Raw genomic sequence first — 16089 nt, 5'->3', positions numbered from 1 at the left:
GCCCATTCAGCCAAAGTATTTGCTTGTTAACAGGGAACAGAGCATGATAAATGTCCAGCAAGCTTGCGGCCTCCTTCAGCTTTTCAAATGTAGACTGGTGCATATTTATGGCAGGCAGATGACAAAAGACACTGCTGAATTACCCTGGCCTCCAGCTTTCTATTCTGAATGAGGTTAAAGTGATTAAAGAAATGATGCGGGAAAAGCCCTGCTACTTGTTTACTAGCCATCATCCCACGTTTAGCTGTACGTTCTACCTGCTTGAACACATTTCAGAAGTGTGAGAGGTAAGGATGGTTGGATCCGGTGAACCAGGAAAAAGAATAGGTGATCAATTATGAAATGTTTTCCATGTACGCTGAATGCCAGGCAAACACCCTGTTTCTGTTGCTCCCGCAGAAAATCAGCAGTGGGTCTTGATTTTCCTTTTCGTGTATAAATTCAGGCATTTAATTCTAGTCCACAGCATTTTGTGACAGGTGAGTGCATACTTGCTGATTTCAAATAAAAAACATAGTAGGAGATTGCTCCATTAAAGAAAAACAAGTTGTTTCTGCTCTTAGTAACTCTCTAAACAAAATATGAAGGAAAATTGGCAGTAGTGAATTATTAATAGCTTGCTGTTTTCCTTTCTCTAAAGTGTGGATAGGCAAACGTTCTAACTATACCCAGTGGTGGGCAGACATTCAGAATGCTGCCAATGGACCACTGGTGCTCTGCCTTGCTTTGCAAACTGCACAAGTACTACAGATTCTTCCTGTTTTCTACATAAAACTATTAAACAATCCAGTTCATTTTCTCGATTCAGGCTCGATTGCATCCAATTTTGACTACAAGTCCTTGTATCATTCTTCCAGCACTTGGTAGTTAAGTCCCCATTGCCCCCGAGGCGTTTCTCTGCTTCTCCTGTGCAGATTACTTCCGTATCACCCTAGAATAACAATGCGTGCTACCCACATTTTGAAGCCAGTGTGTTTGTGTTGGAGGAAAACACATGATTAAGACAGTCCTAATGTTTAGGCCTGTTTGGTAGGGGTGTACATTGGGGGGAGGGATTGCAACTCCCTACTGTCTGCCTAGCCTACTGTTGCTCCCCAGTCCACACCCCCACAGGATATCTAACCTCTGTGCACGTCAGAATTTCTGACCTGCAGAGCCAAAGTTTCTGAAATGCCCCCCTTCCAGTATCTCTTCAGCCTTCTGTTCCAGCCTGGGAACTCGAGGCCCAGCATGGTTCCACCACCTGATGAAATGCTTCTGAATCTGGGTCCTTGCTGTTTCCGACAGCTAAGCTGTGACCCGAAACACTTGCCCTGCATGAGGACTGCCTAATGAGTGAGTGGGGCCGGGACAGTTATGGTCAAGGCCATCTCAGGATGTATCTACCTGCAGGAGAAGTTTAAAAATGTCAGTTTTCACCTAACTACCAGAACTATATTTTGGGTACATTTTAGATAAAAACAAACACTCTTAAGCCCCAAATACCCCTTTGTCTATGGGAAAATGGATCTTTATTATAAAGGACTGTCCATAAAGTTCAGTTTCCCCTAGAGGAGTGCCCTCTCTTTATGACGTAGTAGATCAAACATAGTTTCTTACATGTTTTCTCTGCAAACCTCCAGCACTTGAGTTAAGTACCTAGGCCACAGGAAGATCATTATATACTGCACTGTCCCTAAAAGGCAGGGACACGATTGTTTCACTTTAGCAGTTAACTAGCTAGCATTGGCATCCAGTATTAGTTGAATGAACAGGCACAATCCAGGTGTGTGTATGTGGCTGCCCACCTTGTGTTAACCTATCACCTGCTACTGGCCATCTACCTTTAAACCAGCGGCTCTGGAATGTTAGGGCATCAGGACCACCTGGAGGGTTTGTTAAAACAGGATTGCAGGGTGGATCCCAGAGTTCCAATTCCTGAGGTCTGGGTGGGACTTGAAGTTTACATTTCTCACAAGCTCTCAGTGGATGCTGGTGCTGGTCTGAGACCACACCTTGAGAACTGTTGCCCTAGGTCAACATTTTTGGAAAACAGTTCAGTATCAGGTCATCATCCTCTGAAAGAGGGATCTTGAAGAAACCTGTGGTCCTTGCCTCACTGCTCTGGGGCCCCCATTCTTGCCTCTTTGGAGGCCATAAGGCAACATCTAGATCATTGATGGTGGATAATTCATTGGTTTATTCAACAAGCATTTAGGACCTGAGGTCTGTTACTAGGCTCTGAAAATACAAAGAAGAACTATCTCTGCCCTGAAAAGATTTAAACCCTCAGGGCAGTAGAGGGAAGCTTGGTGGAAGCAAATGCATTCCATGCTGAGGTACATGGGAACTGTGCAGTGGGAACACAGATGGAGGGACTGGCATTCGTTCTGGAGGGATGTACAGAAAAGCAGCCCAGGTGAGGGGAAACTGAGCCTGAAGAGACAACAGGCATCTCCAAGCACAGTCAGTGTAGATCTCTGAAATCAAGAACACGGTAAGCAAGTCCAAGTAGTAACATTTCAGCCAAGGACAGTGTGTGTCTCTAAAGTGTGCATCTAGAAGCATTGACATTATTTCATCTGAGCATAGCTCAAAGACAGAGTCCACAAATGAAACAAATCGACCCTGTGGGATGGCTAACCCAGTCAGTGATTCCAGCTACCTTATTGATATGAGAATTAGCAGAGCCGTATTTCAAAAGGCTTGTGTTGGTAATGGAAAGGTCAGGCAATTCGATTTAGCAAAGACAGCCAGACAAGCACTATTTCAGTTGAGTTGGAAGTACATGCTGTGGAATCGGGCTGTGTGAGCCCAATCCCAGTTTAGCTGTGTAGTTTTGGGAGTAGTGTTCTCTATGTCTCTTAGTTGTCCTTGTCTCTAAAATGAGGACAGTAATCTAATAGTACTGAATAAAGGAGTAATAAAATCGTCAGAATTTAAAGAGTTTTAGCTCTGTGCTTGGCACAGCGAACCAATAAATATCAGCTATTCTTACTTAAAATTACGTGAATATCCACTGTGTGCCTGGCTCTAGTTCAATTTGCCTTCCACATACACACGCAAAATAAATAAAAATAAACTGTTAATGAACATTATAACATGGCACTTTGACCTTTCGAAGTCTCTAATGTTATATTGTAGCTTGTTTAGCTGCAAGACTTCTAGCCATTCTTTAAGACCTTTCTTCTCTATGAAGCACCTTTTTATTTCCCTTCTACTACCAAATTAGACACTCTGTTTTCTGCTCCCTACCCCTGATGCCTGGGCAGCACCACTTTGTACATTCTACTACAGATACAAAAAGAGATTGGGTTGTTGAATGAATACATGAATTTAACCTGTATGGATGGGTAATGTAGCATTTTTGTGTTTTGCATTAATATTACATGCTATTTCTTATTTAGAAACCTACTTACCTGGGGGACATGGTATGCTTTATTTAACAACAGTTGCATCTAGCACTTACCATGTGCTAGATGCTGTTCTAACTACTTGACAAATACTGACTGATTCAGCCTTCATAGTAGCCATCCGAGGGGGGTACTTTTATGACCCCCATAATGCCAGTGGGAAAACTGAGGCACAGATTGGCTAAGTATCTTGCCCAAAGTCCTATAGCTAATAAGTGGTGGTACAGTCTGTATTTGAACCTGATCACTCTGGTTCCAGGATCCCTCCTAATTCTCTGCCTCCCTTTCTTATGCTGTTGCATGGAATAATTAAAAATTATGTACTAAATTAAGCATGTGTTTGCTCAAAGCAGCATATACAAGGTAGATAAAAAGAAACTTTTGGATATGATTCTTCCCTTGTGCATCTTGATTTATGGTCTTTTCCTCTGACGGGCACGCAATTCTAAATGGACTTTTTGAATCTTTCATATAACAAGGTTCTACACGATGGAAACTAGACAGTTATGAAAGTATATAATATTAAGGCACACAATGAGTATTATTCCTTTAACTATTAACATTTTCCTTTTAAAAATTTAAATATTTGATTGTTTCTTTGCTGGGAGAAAAAGTTGGATTTTTGAATAGAGTTGGATATGGTTAGATGCTGAGCGTGTGTCAAGCTAAGGAGATAGTATGACATCTTTTTTAGAGTCTAGTCACAATTAAATGCCATTTTATTTTGGATTTTGGGCTCTGTGCCAGCTTCCAGCTTGTCAGAGCTGAGAAGACTCAAATCAAGTCCAGGCCTATTTCTACAGCAAACTGGGATTCTGGCTCCTTGCCTGTGGATTCATTCAGTATAGCCCATCTGGCTTTTGATGTTCTGCAAGTTGGGCGCAGTTTGTTTCAGGAAGCCGGGCGGCCGGGATTGGTGGGCCTGGGGTTCTCTTGACTCCAGAGTGAGCCTCTCCCACCGTGTTTCCCTGGGGCTGATCATCTGCTTATACCTGTGGACCAAGCAGCCAGCGGGAGGTCTCAAACAACCACATCTTTATTCCCTTTAGAGGGCCCCGGGGCATCCTCTTATTGCCTCCTTTGTCCAATTTCCTTCAGTTTTGTTCAGTAGCAGCCTGTTTAAATAACTCAGAGTATTTAACTTTTGGTGGGTTTTTGGCTTTGTGGGTCAAGGTAATTCCAGGCTGCTTATGGTGACTGAGCAGGAAATACATGTAGTGTCTACCAAGTTACAATGGCATGCCATTCACATTTTTATAAGGTACACAGTTTTGGGGTAACCGGAATGGAAGTCAATAACCCAGTCCAGTTTTATTCCTTTTACACAACAGTGCAGACCTGCCTGTTGTGCAGCCCGCCGATTTCTCTTCCTTCTCTTTTCTCTGTACTCTCTGGGCTGTCACCAAGCTATGAAAGGTGCTGGATAACGTCTCCTCTTATACGCCCACCTCAGACCTATCCCTGACCCTGCTCTGGAGCCCAGAAAGGAGGAAGTGTGCAGGAGGCAGCCATTTAGGTGGCTGTAAAGCGATTACCCACAGCCTTATAAATTGTGTTGCTCCACTTATTATGCTTGGCTGGCAAGAAAAATCACCTCTTACATCAAGAGAGAACGAAAGTAATTTTGTCTCTTCTTAAGTCTTACTTATTAAAGAACTCATTCTTTATTTACACAGACACCTACTGGCCAGCCATTCTGTGCAAGGTGCTAGGAGGACAGGGAGCTAGGTTCCAGGGGCAAACACCACAGGCTGTCCTGGAGTCACACTTCAGCTTGAGGAGCAAGTTTGGACCCTCTTGGTGTGTACACCCTTTCTTTAAGGGCTGTTTGCCCTACCAAAGTTTCATTGACCCCTAAAACATGGGTGAATTGTTTTTCTAAGTAGGTAAAGTTCTTTGAAATCTAAAAAAAGAAAAAAGTGATGATGGGAATGAAAGGGATGGGAGGGGTAGATAGAAAAGATACACCCAAACTCTAGGTTGTGATACTGCTATGCACTAAGATCTTAATTCCATTTCTTCGACTTGTTAAAAATACCAACCCATCCCCTGTATGAATTATGTGTGCCTTTCATCTCTGTGATTTTCCCACTCAGGTAGATGATCAAATAGATCGCCACACTCATATCTAAAACAACAGAGAACCAGCTGGAAATGCCCTTTAAATTTTTTTCTATATGAAAGCCATTTTTCTTCCTGGTACCTCACCTATAAATAACAAGAGTTCCACCTTTCTTTATAGACTCTTGCTAAAAGCATGGTTTGAAACAAGACTGTACAGGTGCAAACAAATTATAGTTGGGAAAGAAGCTTGCTCTGTGTCTTGCCTCTGAGGGTTGTGAAATACTTGTTTCGATAATGGAGCCAGCGTGGTCAAGCCAGCATGACAAAGGCTGGCCTCTGTGATGCACCCCCTCGTTCCCTTCCCCACCGTGCATCCTGGCATTCCAGCCTTGCTGTTCAAGCCCCCCAATTTTGCTGTACCTAACTAAAATGCATGGCAGGATTTTCTTTTTCAGAAAATTTTGAGGGAGGGGGTGTTGAGATCAGCTAGTCTCTGTGACAAGAAAACAATGATACCTGTGCATCACACACTTAAAATCTGACTTATGGATGAAGATATCTTTTTCAACTTCAGCTTGCTGTAGGGTTTTCATTGTGGTAAGGATGGTATGATAAAAATTAAAGAATCATGATATGGATAATAATTAAAGAATTACTTGCGTTAATTTCCTGAAAGAAAATTTAAACTGTGAGAATAGTACCTTTGGGCACTTAAAAATAAAATTTACTTTAGCCACCAGTGTTTTGAGGATTATATCACAAATAGAAAAACAAGATTAACATCAAAAGGAGTCGGTTTTCATTCAATTGTGCAGCATTGTAGGCTGTGAAACTTAATATTATTTTGACTTGTATGGTAATTGTAGAATGACAGAGGGAAATGGATTAAGTTTAAATAAAAGTATACACATCAGCACACACACACTGTCAAATGCAAGTTAAGGTCACTGGGCCAAGAATGGGGCCCTCTCGCTCTGTCATTGCAGATTAGAATTTTAGAAACAAAACTTCCCTTTAGACGAGCTTAATACTTTTTTCCAAGTGTGTGCCTAGATGAAGAGGCATAAATACGATGAGTCGCACCTCACCTTGAAGAGTTGCTAAACTGGTTTGTGCACCTATAGGCTCACAGTGCGTTTGAATTTCTGTCCTTCTCATCTTTCCTTTTCATGGCGTTGGTGTGAAGTTTGAAATGCACACCCCTCCTCTTAGCTCTCGGGTTTATAACACTTTAATGGTCCCAAATTCTATAACCTGCTTTTATGCCCCTTTTCTTTTCCTTGAATAAGTCAGGTTCATGTTGCAGATGATACTTGTTTTAGAAAAGTGTGAAAGAAGGGGCACCTGTGAAAACAGGCAATTGTTCCAGCACACATACACATTCGAATTAAAGCAGAAAATGTCAATTAAAGCCTCCAATTACTACCTTATGTCTTGGAGGTTTAAAGCCACAGAGAAGATAGTGGTGCACTCACTTGAAGTTTTAAGGTAATTACTTGTTACTCCAAGCAGTGGTATCTGGTAACCTAATTCTGTGTAAACTTGACACCCTATAGCTATACCCCATTATCTCTTCTGGTTTCAGAATAAGTTTGTGCAGAAACGTGTTCTGATGTGAAAGTGCAAAAGGGGGCAGTAAAGTGCTATCCACAAAAAAAAGGAAAATTTTTCCCCAAGTATTTCTTATGGCCGATATTGCCAGTCTTTTTTGGGCCCTGCTTGTATTTATTCATTTTATAACAAACTCTTCTGTTTGGGGGCATTTAGAAAATGTCTTATTAAGCTGTAGCAGCAATGTAGCATTAAATGGAAGTAATGCAAGACTGACTATCCTGCCTGTTTATGCAATGTGCGATCAGATTCACAAACTTATGAATTTGTCATTCTTCCAGAGTATTTATATTCCCAAGTGCACAGAGCATTTCTGAAAGGAATCTTGGGCTTTTGCGTTCATGCCATTCTCGCCCCAGATAAATGGGGAAGGCCCAAGTGCATGGCGAAGTTCCTGGTCAAGGGCTTGGGCTTATCCAGAGCAATGCACATCTTTTGTCAGGAACTAACTGGAAAGCAGCAGCGTGCTTTTCCTCATTTAGGATTTCAGACTAGCACATTTACACACTGACTGCTCTTCTTCCCTGCACACTTTGACATTTCATTAAAATTAAAACTTAAAGCATTTTAGGGGAAAAGTGCATGTTTTCCAAAATGTGGCAAGCTCAGTGTCCTTAATACAGAACGTTGGCTTGTGAATTAACTAATTCTATGATATGATTTTTGGTGTGCCAGCTGCTAAGGTAAACCCGTTCCTAAAGCTGGGGCTCAGAATTCCTGAAATGTTAACCAGCTCCCAGATTGGTGTAGTTCAGTGATTACGCCTTAAACTATCTATCCCATAGTTGCCATGTGTTTGAATAAACTAGATGTACATTACATATGAGTTGTTACTAAAGCTTTGGTGAACTCAATAATTGATTTGTTAAATAGACCACAATTCCGACTATAATAACTTTATTTAGTTGCTTTCAAAGAAATTGCATCAAAACATTAAAAAAATCTACAGGCTTTAAATATTTTAAATGTTTATTTTTAAAACCAGAGTTATAAAAGAATGCTCAAGAATATGATGTAGATTGTTCTTTGAAACTGTATAAAAATAATGTTCCAATCTGATCATGAAAGCATTTTGTGTTTATTTCAGAAAATTCTGAAAAACACAGGAAGCTAAAAATCACCTTAAGTCCACCATTCAGTAGCCCACAGCAGTCTCAGGTACAGGCCCTTTGATCATCTGTGTCTGTTTTCTGTGTTGTCAGCAATATCAGCAGAATAACATACCTCATATTGTGTATATTCTCAACTGAAATTAGCCATTTACATATAATAATTATGTACTCTAATGATCTAAGTTTGGAATGAAAAGAAAAATAAACGCAGTTCTCTATGAGAAAAGTCATACCTATTAATGAATCTGATTTTGCTTGACAGTTTGCTCTACAGATAGAAGACCATAGTATGTAGATCTCCTGTCCCCCCAATTTCCATAGTGGCAGGATTTACACTGGTCCTGACATGAATACCACTATTCTCAGGTGGATGATACCTGCCATAAGTATGCAGAAATATTAGATATTTAAATAGATTTTTATGCACGTGATAGTACATAGAAATGGCTCTGGATCTGAGTCGACACTTTTTAAATTATAAACACTGTTGTCAAATCTGGCTTGGAGGGGCTTTGTCTGACCCAGTGATTTGTTTGGACACAGAAACTGGCCATTCCTGTGTACATCTTTTTATTCTGATCTCTTTTATTCTGTGTCAGCTTGATATTTTTGCATTCAGTTACCACATATTGATTTGCCCTTGTTTATACGGTAGTTTGGCATAGTCTTCAGTCATTTACTTCCACGCATTGCTTTCCTCGGAAGAGCCAGGTCTTTCATATTTCATGTATATTTTCACAGACTGTATCAGCATCAAGAGGCTGCTCAGCAATTTGGCTGTTATTCTAGGTTCACCTACATATTTTGGGCAACCGTGAAGGAAAATGAAAGAACTCATTGGCTATGTATGTGTCCTGTGGTGCATGCGTTACGGTCAGGTGCAAATGCAGGAGTGGGTAGAGAAGAACAGAGAAGCCGGGAAACTGGGGTGCCCACCGGGAGCGGGGTTGGAGAATACAGCTGTGGCTCCACTACGCAGCTACCCTCAAACTTCCTGTGGGTCCTCCTGTTACATTGGGGTAGTTTCAGAAGTCAGGAGGGCAGCAATGTGATTTACTCCGTGAGACCTGGTTATGCAATACTTACTGGTCAATAGAAAAATCCAGACTTGAGATCACAATGTGTGATGCCCCAGTCTACCAAAGAACATTGTGTGTCATGACTACTGAACTTGTAAGTGGCTGGTTTATGCTTTAAATGCATTATGCTATTATTTTAAACAACCATTGGTTCCTAGTGTGGATTAAAACATTAAAGAATATAATGGTCATGTTATAAAAATAGTTTCTACAATGATGAATATGAAGTTGAAATGTCTAATTTAGATGATTAGAGATCCAATTTAGATGATTAAATATTGTCTAATTTCGGTTATTAGATTGATTCAGAGTATTCCACATGGAAGTATTAGAGTCTAGTTTGCAGAGTAACTTTTAAAAACTTGGATTACGTTCAATAGATAATCAGAAGATAAAAACATACCTGATATCAAATCATTTCATTTCAGGCAGGTTAACCTTGGAACCCTACTTAAGGTTTCCATTTTGTTCCACATTATACTGTCTCTATATTGGACTCAAAGTCACCATGTCCACTGTCATGCTTAGGAATGATTAATTGGGAAAAACCATAGGACTTGCCTGTTTCTTCTCAGCCCCACGCTAGTAGCACAAGAAGGCCCTCCAGTAAGCAGCACGGAACCACAGCACCAGTGTCCAGGAAGCAGCCCTGAGCCCCAGGTTCTCCTGATGGGGCAGAAAGTTTGGCTTCCCCCTCAGGAAGCCAGCGAGGTGACTGCTCTGACCTTGAATAGCCTGGCTCAGACAGGACATTGGACTGGCAATGTTCTCTCCCCTGTATAGGACATGAAGCACTGTAAGTCTTCTTTGTTTTTTGTTTTGTATTAAAAACCAGCAGACTTTATTAAATAACATCTCTAGCCTCTTTTTGTTTGGGATGTGCTTTAATAAAAACAACCTCACCTGTGTGGTATAAGTTATAACTATGGGGCTTTCCTTCTGTGCTCCTTTTGGTTACAAGATGAATATTATTATCTCATCACAAAAAGAAATTTGTGCTTGATATCCACTATGGATAGCCAGTTTAGTAATTTAAAATTGGCCAGTTGTTGTTTTGTATACCTGAAACATAATAATAATAAATTTAAAAAAAAATTGGCCAGTTGTCACTCCCATACTACTACTACTACTACTACTACTACTACTAATAATAATAATAATAATAATAATAATCCTCCTCCTTCTTCTTCTTTTAACACTTTCTAGGTCAATATAGGATAAGTGTATTATTGAATATCTCAAAATATTCAGGGCCTTGATACGCTGTGTAGTCTGAACATATTAAATCTCTAAGCAATCTTGAGGTAACAAAACCCAAATGTAAATGACCTAGCTTCAAAAGTAGAACTTATGATTACTGACTTGATTTTAACATATAGGACACATTGTTTTTCATTCGAAAACAGTTTTATTAAGAACTTCACCCTATTTTCTTTTCACTTATATTCTGCTATCCTCATAAAATGTCTGGCATCCCTCTGTAATATTACATTTAAAACACAAACTCATATAGTCAGTCAATTTCTTTTGGCTCTTGGCCTCCTGTGGAAAGGTATGGATGCCAGATGTCCACCTCTGTGAGCTGTGGTCTCAGGTGATTACCTCAGAAGCAGCCTAAGCTTTAGGCACAACTAAGGTACTTGGCATGAAGCTGCTAGACCAGACTATGTGATGCCCGCAAGCCTGTGTGTACATCGACTCTCACTTTATGGCTTATCTATGAAAAGCTCAATTTAGAGAAAAATTCATCTCACAAACCAGATTTGTGCTTTAATGTGATGCAGTGAGAACTGAAAAGTGTGCAGAGAAAGGTGGCTTTTCCTGTTGTGTCTCATGTTTGGCACAGGTGTGCCCTCGTCTGTTTTGCGTGTTACGTACGTGTGCAATGATTAAATGAAGATAATGTGATGTAAGGTGCTTTGATCAGTGCTTAGCGAAAAGTAAGTACTCAAAAGCAACAGTGTTTTTCTTATTAGTGGTTCTGGAGGCGGTTAATTGCCTTACATTTTTAATAGGAAGGCATTGTGGAAGACTGCTGATACTCATAAACCCTTCCAGAGAGAGCAGGTCTGAAACTCCTCTGCACTGCTCCGCGTTCCCCAGAAACACCATCCTGCCTGGGATGATGTTTTCTGGGAATCCCATCTCTGCTCTTAGCACACCCCTGCCCCAACTCTAGGTGGTCCTATCTTCATTCTTTCCATACCTGTAATCTGCAAATAGTCGGTGGCACTTAATTTGACTTAAATTTATTTGCGTATATCTTGGCTTCCATTTGTTCTTTCATAGTTTTTTTCAACTAATATGTTGTTTATTGAGGACCTACCATATGTTAGCCTTTGGGCATGCAGAATTGAATCAGAGGCACATGGGACCCTGCTCTCAGGGAGCAGGATGGTAAATTCCCAATGATGGGAATCTTCTACTTTTTTGTCACTTGGAGTCTGGCACAAAATATGTTGCTTTAGTTGTTACACTCACGTTACTCTTGTTTGCTTCCATGCTGCCTTAGAAACTATGGGTGTTCCTAGGAGGCAAAGAGGCTTCTTGGGCTCAACTGTACATAGTGGTAACAGGGGCAAGAAATCTGTGATTTAGACTCAAAGCTCAACAGCATCCTTTGTCTACTGAGAAGCCATAATCTCATCAATTCAAGTCACTGGTGTGCTAACTGGTTTATGTACATACATCTATATAGGCTTAAAAAGTAAACCTCTGAACCACTCAAATACTGGGTCTTTTTGTATGGATTTAAATAAAGAAGCAATAATTTACTAGGGAATTCTTAAAACAATTACTTTTTCAGGGAAAAAGTTCAAATCCTTGCCCTACTTTTTGCCATAATGTATTCTGAAAAGTGAACTGACTCGTTTTCAAAGCACTAAGAATACTGGGTTTTAGAGGGATTTACTTTTCATGATCATATCAAATACACTTATTGAAATCTGAGATTCCTCCCCTTCCCTTCCATTTTGATAAGCCATCCCATGGGTTACCCCTCCCTGTACATCACTCCCTGATTGCTGACCTTTACCACTTTTAATGTAATTTGTGCCTTCAGAAAATATGGTTTAAAACGTGTAGATCCTTGTAGCCACACCAGCCCATGTGTCATATGTTCTTGACCTCACTTTATCAAACCAGCAAAAGCTATAACTCAGCATTGGTTAGTGAAGAGAGAGTCATGAGGAGTTACTTACATGGGTGGGAAGGAAATCTCTGGTGAGTCTTTGGTTAAGCAGGAAGAAAATACATCTCATGAAGGAAACAGGATCTTGGGGGCATTTTGAATGAAGAAAGAGCTTAATGAGCTGAACGTTAGACATAGGGTGTGATGTGGGAGAGTTCTAAGATATGCAGAGATGATATACAGCTTGGGGAGGGAGTCAGCGATCCGATGCATTTTCTTAAAAGAATTGACTGGAAGGACAAGAAAATGGGTCCATCTGTCCACTAAGGATCCTGATCTCTGAAACCTGGACAAGCCCTTGGGGCATTTGCTCATGGTAAAAGTGGATGGGTGTGAAATTCAGAGCTTTGGGAGGAGGCGGGTACAGACATCCAGGCTCCAGACCTGGGTTGTGATTTAGGAATTATTCTAACAGCAGCTAGCCTGTGATGATCCTCTGCCCAGCTAGAAGCAGATTTAGGATAGAAAATGTTTGGAGGAGGGTGGGAACCATGGGCAGGAGCTGGCCTCTCGTTCTTGGATGCAGTGAAGATTTCCCAAAAAGGTTAAGGAATAAAACATGAGAAAAAGGATGTGTCGGGAAGGTGAGTGATGTAATGCTCACCGTATTTCATTTGTCCCCACTGCCAGGCATCCTGTCCCACTTCTTAACCACAGGGACTCATCAGAATCACTGTGGGGGACAGGGGTAAAGACTGAAAAGCCTCATCCACACACATCCTGGTTCAGTCCTTCAGGCCCTCCCCCAGAGTCCTGTTTGATCCACAAAGAAGATGGCGCTGCCTGGAGAGACCACACTTACCCAAGAACTGGAGGGAATACCTAGGGAGTCCTTCAGTCCCCTGAAGATGAATTTTCAAAGTTTCTCCTCAGAAAACTGTGGAAATGGCCAAGAAGGTCAGAGAGAGGCTCTAAGTGGTGATACTCATTTGTCAGAAGTTCTAGAGAATTCTTCAAGGGTGTACACATGTTCTATAAGATTTGTCATTGTTATTAAAAAAATACTCATTTTGAGGAAGACTTTGTTAGGTGGTTTTTGTCCTTTCCTTCCTTCCTTCCTCCCTCCCTCCCTTCCTTCCTTCCTTCCTCTTTTTTTTTGAATGAATAAATGTTATATGTCCTTGATAAAGGAGCTCAATTAAAAAAAGGGGAACCACTGTCTCTTTGGGATTGTAAAATAACATATTCCCAAGGAAGATGGCAAACCACTGTCTGCAACATGCATTTTTCCTGCCATAAAGAGTATTGTTTCTTTAATAAAAATTTATAATGTAATTTCTGTTATGTTCTGTGATGCTTCATAGCCAATCTCATGCACTTTTCAGGAAATTAATACCATTCATTATCATAAATCATAACCTGTTTCCTCATTATGGGTTTGAAATTGGGGGTGCCCCATCACCCTGGCCTTCTCTCAGTGAATTATGACCCATTAATCGTCATGGCTGGTGGGCTTCCCTGGTTAAATAAAGGGTTGGATTGGAAGGATTCACACGTGATGCTTTGTTCTCCGGCTTTAATATTTTAATGAGCCTGCAAGCTTGGCTGCTTTCGGAGGAAGGAGCTGGGATTTCTAAGTATGTTGTTAGTGTTAGCACTTGTAGAAGGATGTTCATTAGGAAGCTCTTGTTTCAGTTTCTCAGAGAAACTCCCCATTAAGAAAGATCTTTCAGCAGCATGGCTAGTAAGGAGAGAAGGGAGGGGGGGAAGCTTTTAGCTGTGAGCGTTAAGGGGATATTGTATCAGTAGTCTAAGTTCTAAAGCTTTGCTTCTAAGAATTAATTGGAGGAAATACATCTCAGGGGAGAGGGAAAAGGTTTGTGGAGCAAGGACAGTAGTTGCTGCCCTTGCAAACCAGGGACTCTGCATCCTGCAGCTGAATCAATACGACAACTAATTATTTCTACTTATCTTTTATGGGTTTGTAAGACATTTCTTTTGTTCAGTGTAATAAAAAACCCATTGTTTGATCAACTGACTAATTATGATAAGTAATTTGAAACATTCTTGATGAAACTTGTCTGTTAATTAACATCAACAGCCAGTGGAAACTACCAGGACAGCAGAGTGTTAGTGCACCCACTGTTCCCTGGCCTCGATGCCATCTTTCTGTGGCATGCCCAATAACGAAAGCCGCCAATGGTTAAAAAATAACAAACAGGTGGGGAGGCCTGACTCACCAAGGAGGAAAAGTTATTGTAAAGTTACACAAAGGAGTACTGAAATATTACAAGTGAGGGGGTGGTAAAGAAATGTAGCAGGTTGCCTGGTCCTGTTGCATCGAGTAAGGCTCAGAGTGGCTCTTTCTTTTCTTCAAAGCTGAATTTGTAAATACATTCATCCCATGCTGATCTGAGCTAAGGCAGCTTTAGTAAATAAAAGGGTGGATCTATCAAATTGTAGTTTGGAATTATTGATGATGTCTGGATGTATTGTAATTATTATTCATACTGTTAACATTTATCAACTCATTGTGTGTTTTTTTATGCTTTTAGATTTCTACCTGGACAAGGACTGGTACTATACCCACAGATAGGAGACAAATTGGATATTATTTGCCCCAAAATGGACTCTAAAACTGTTGGCCAGTATGAATATTATAAAGTTTATATGGTTGACAAAGACCAAGCAGACAGATGCACTATTAAGAAAGAAAACACCCCTCTCCTCAACTGTGCCAGACCAGACCAGGATGTAAAATTCACTATCAAGTTTCAAGAATTCAGCCCAAACCTCTGGGGTTTAGAATTTCAGAAGAACAAAGATTATTACATTATATGTAAGTATAATTCTATACATTTATTTTATACAAAGTAGGATAAGCTAAATAGGTTTGTATCAATTTTTCCTTCCTTAAAATTATTATTGTGGCAAATTTTTGAGAATCTTTGCTGAAAATTGTCCTTTTTTTTTTTTTTTGAAGAAACCTTAATTGAATGTGGGACCGTGTATAATAGTACTCATTAAATATAAATGCCTAAAAAGAAAAAAAACCTCCTAGAGTTTTTATAGTATGAAATAAATGGATATATGTGAATTTACACAGCATCTCTACTGACAAAAACCATTTTTAAGGACCATTGGTGAGATTTTCATGGGTAAATTTTGTGCTATGACTTTTCTCTGCATCCATTCATCCATCTATTCATTCACTTATTCATTTAGTATTTACTCTGTGCCAGAAACTGCCTAAGTGTTAGGGATTCAACACTAACAAGATGGTATAATGGGGCCCTTTGCTCATGAAGGCATCAGTGAAATGGAGCTCGTAGGTTCAAAGGATGGGGGTGGGGGTGTTACAGGCAAACCACAATTATACATGTCAAAACTAGATGTAGCAGAAAAGACAGAACTTAGGTTTGCTCAGTTAATTACTTTTTAAAAAATCTATATAATAATTTAACACATTGTTTCAGGAACTGATACTATATATCCTTTGGGTCATATCTGAGCTAGTGTTCACTCATGAGGCTGTCAAGACAAATGAAGCACCTGCCAGGAGCACATGCCTACTAAGTGCAAATCACATCCTGTCACAAAGCCAGGGTCCTTCCAGTGCAGGGATTTGTCATAGTGCAGTCCAGGTGACTGAGAGAGTTGCTCACATCACTCAAGTAACGAAATAGTTTTTTCTTTATTTC

At 40.3% G+C, this 16089-nt stretch overlaps 1 protein-coding gene across 1 annotated transcript in view; it reads left to right on the top strand.

Annotated features, from left to right (window-relative positions):
- The window catches only part of EFNB2 (ephrin B2), a 44845-nt gene that overhangs the window by 7557 nt on the left and 21199 nt on the right, over positions 1 to 16089 (top strand). Inside the window, exon 2 of the mRNA XM_019663728.1 lies at positions 14944 to 15227. Within this exon, the coding sequence (XP_019519273.1) occupies positions 14944 to 15227 (284 nt within the window). The remainder of the gene's footprint in view (positions 1 to 14943; positions 15228 to 16089) is intronic.

The sequence above is a fragment of the Hipposideros armiger genome, unplaced genomic scaffold, assembly GCF_001890085.2.
Source record: "Hipposideros armiger isolate ML-2016 unplaced genomic scaffold, ASM189008v1 scaffold_401, whole genome shotgun sequence".
In the NCBI taxonomy this organism is placed as follows: Eukaryota; Metazoa; Chordata; class Mammalia; order Chiroptera; family Hipposideridae; genus Hipposideros; species Hipposideros armiger.
This window is presented reverse-complemented; position numbering and strand designations above follow the sequence as displayed.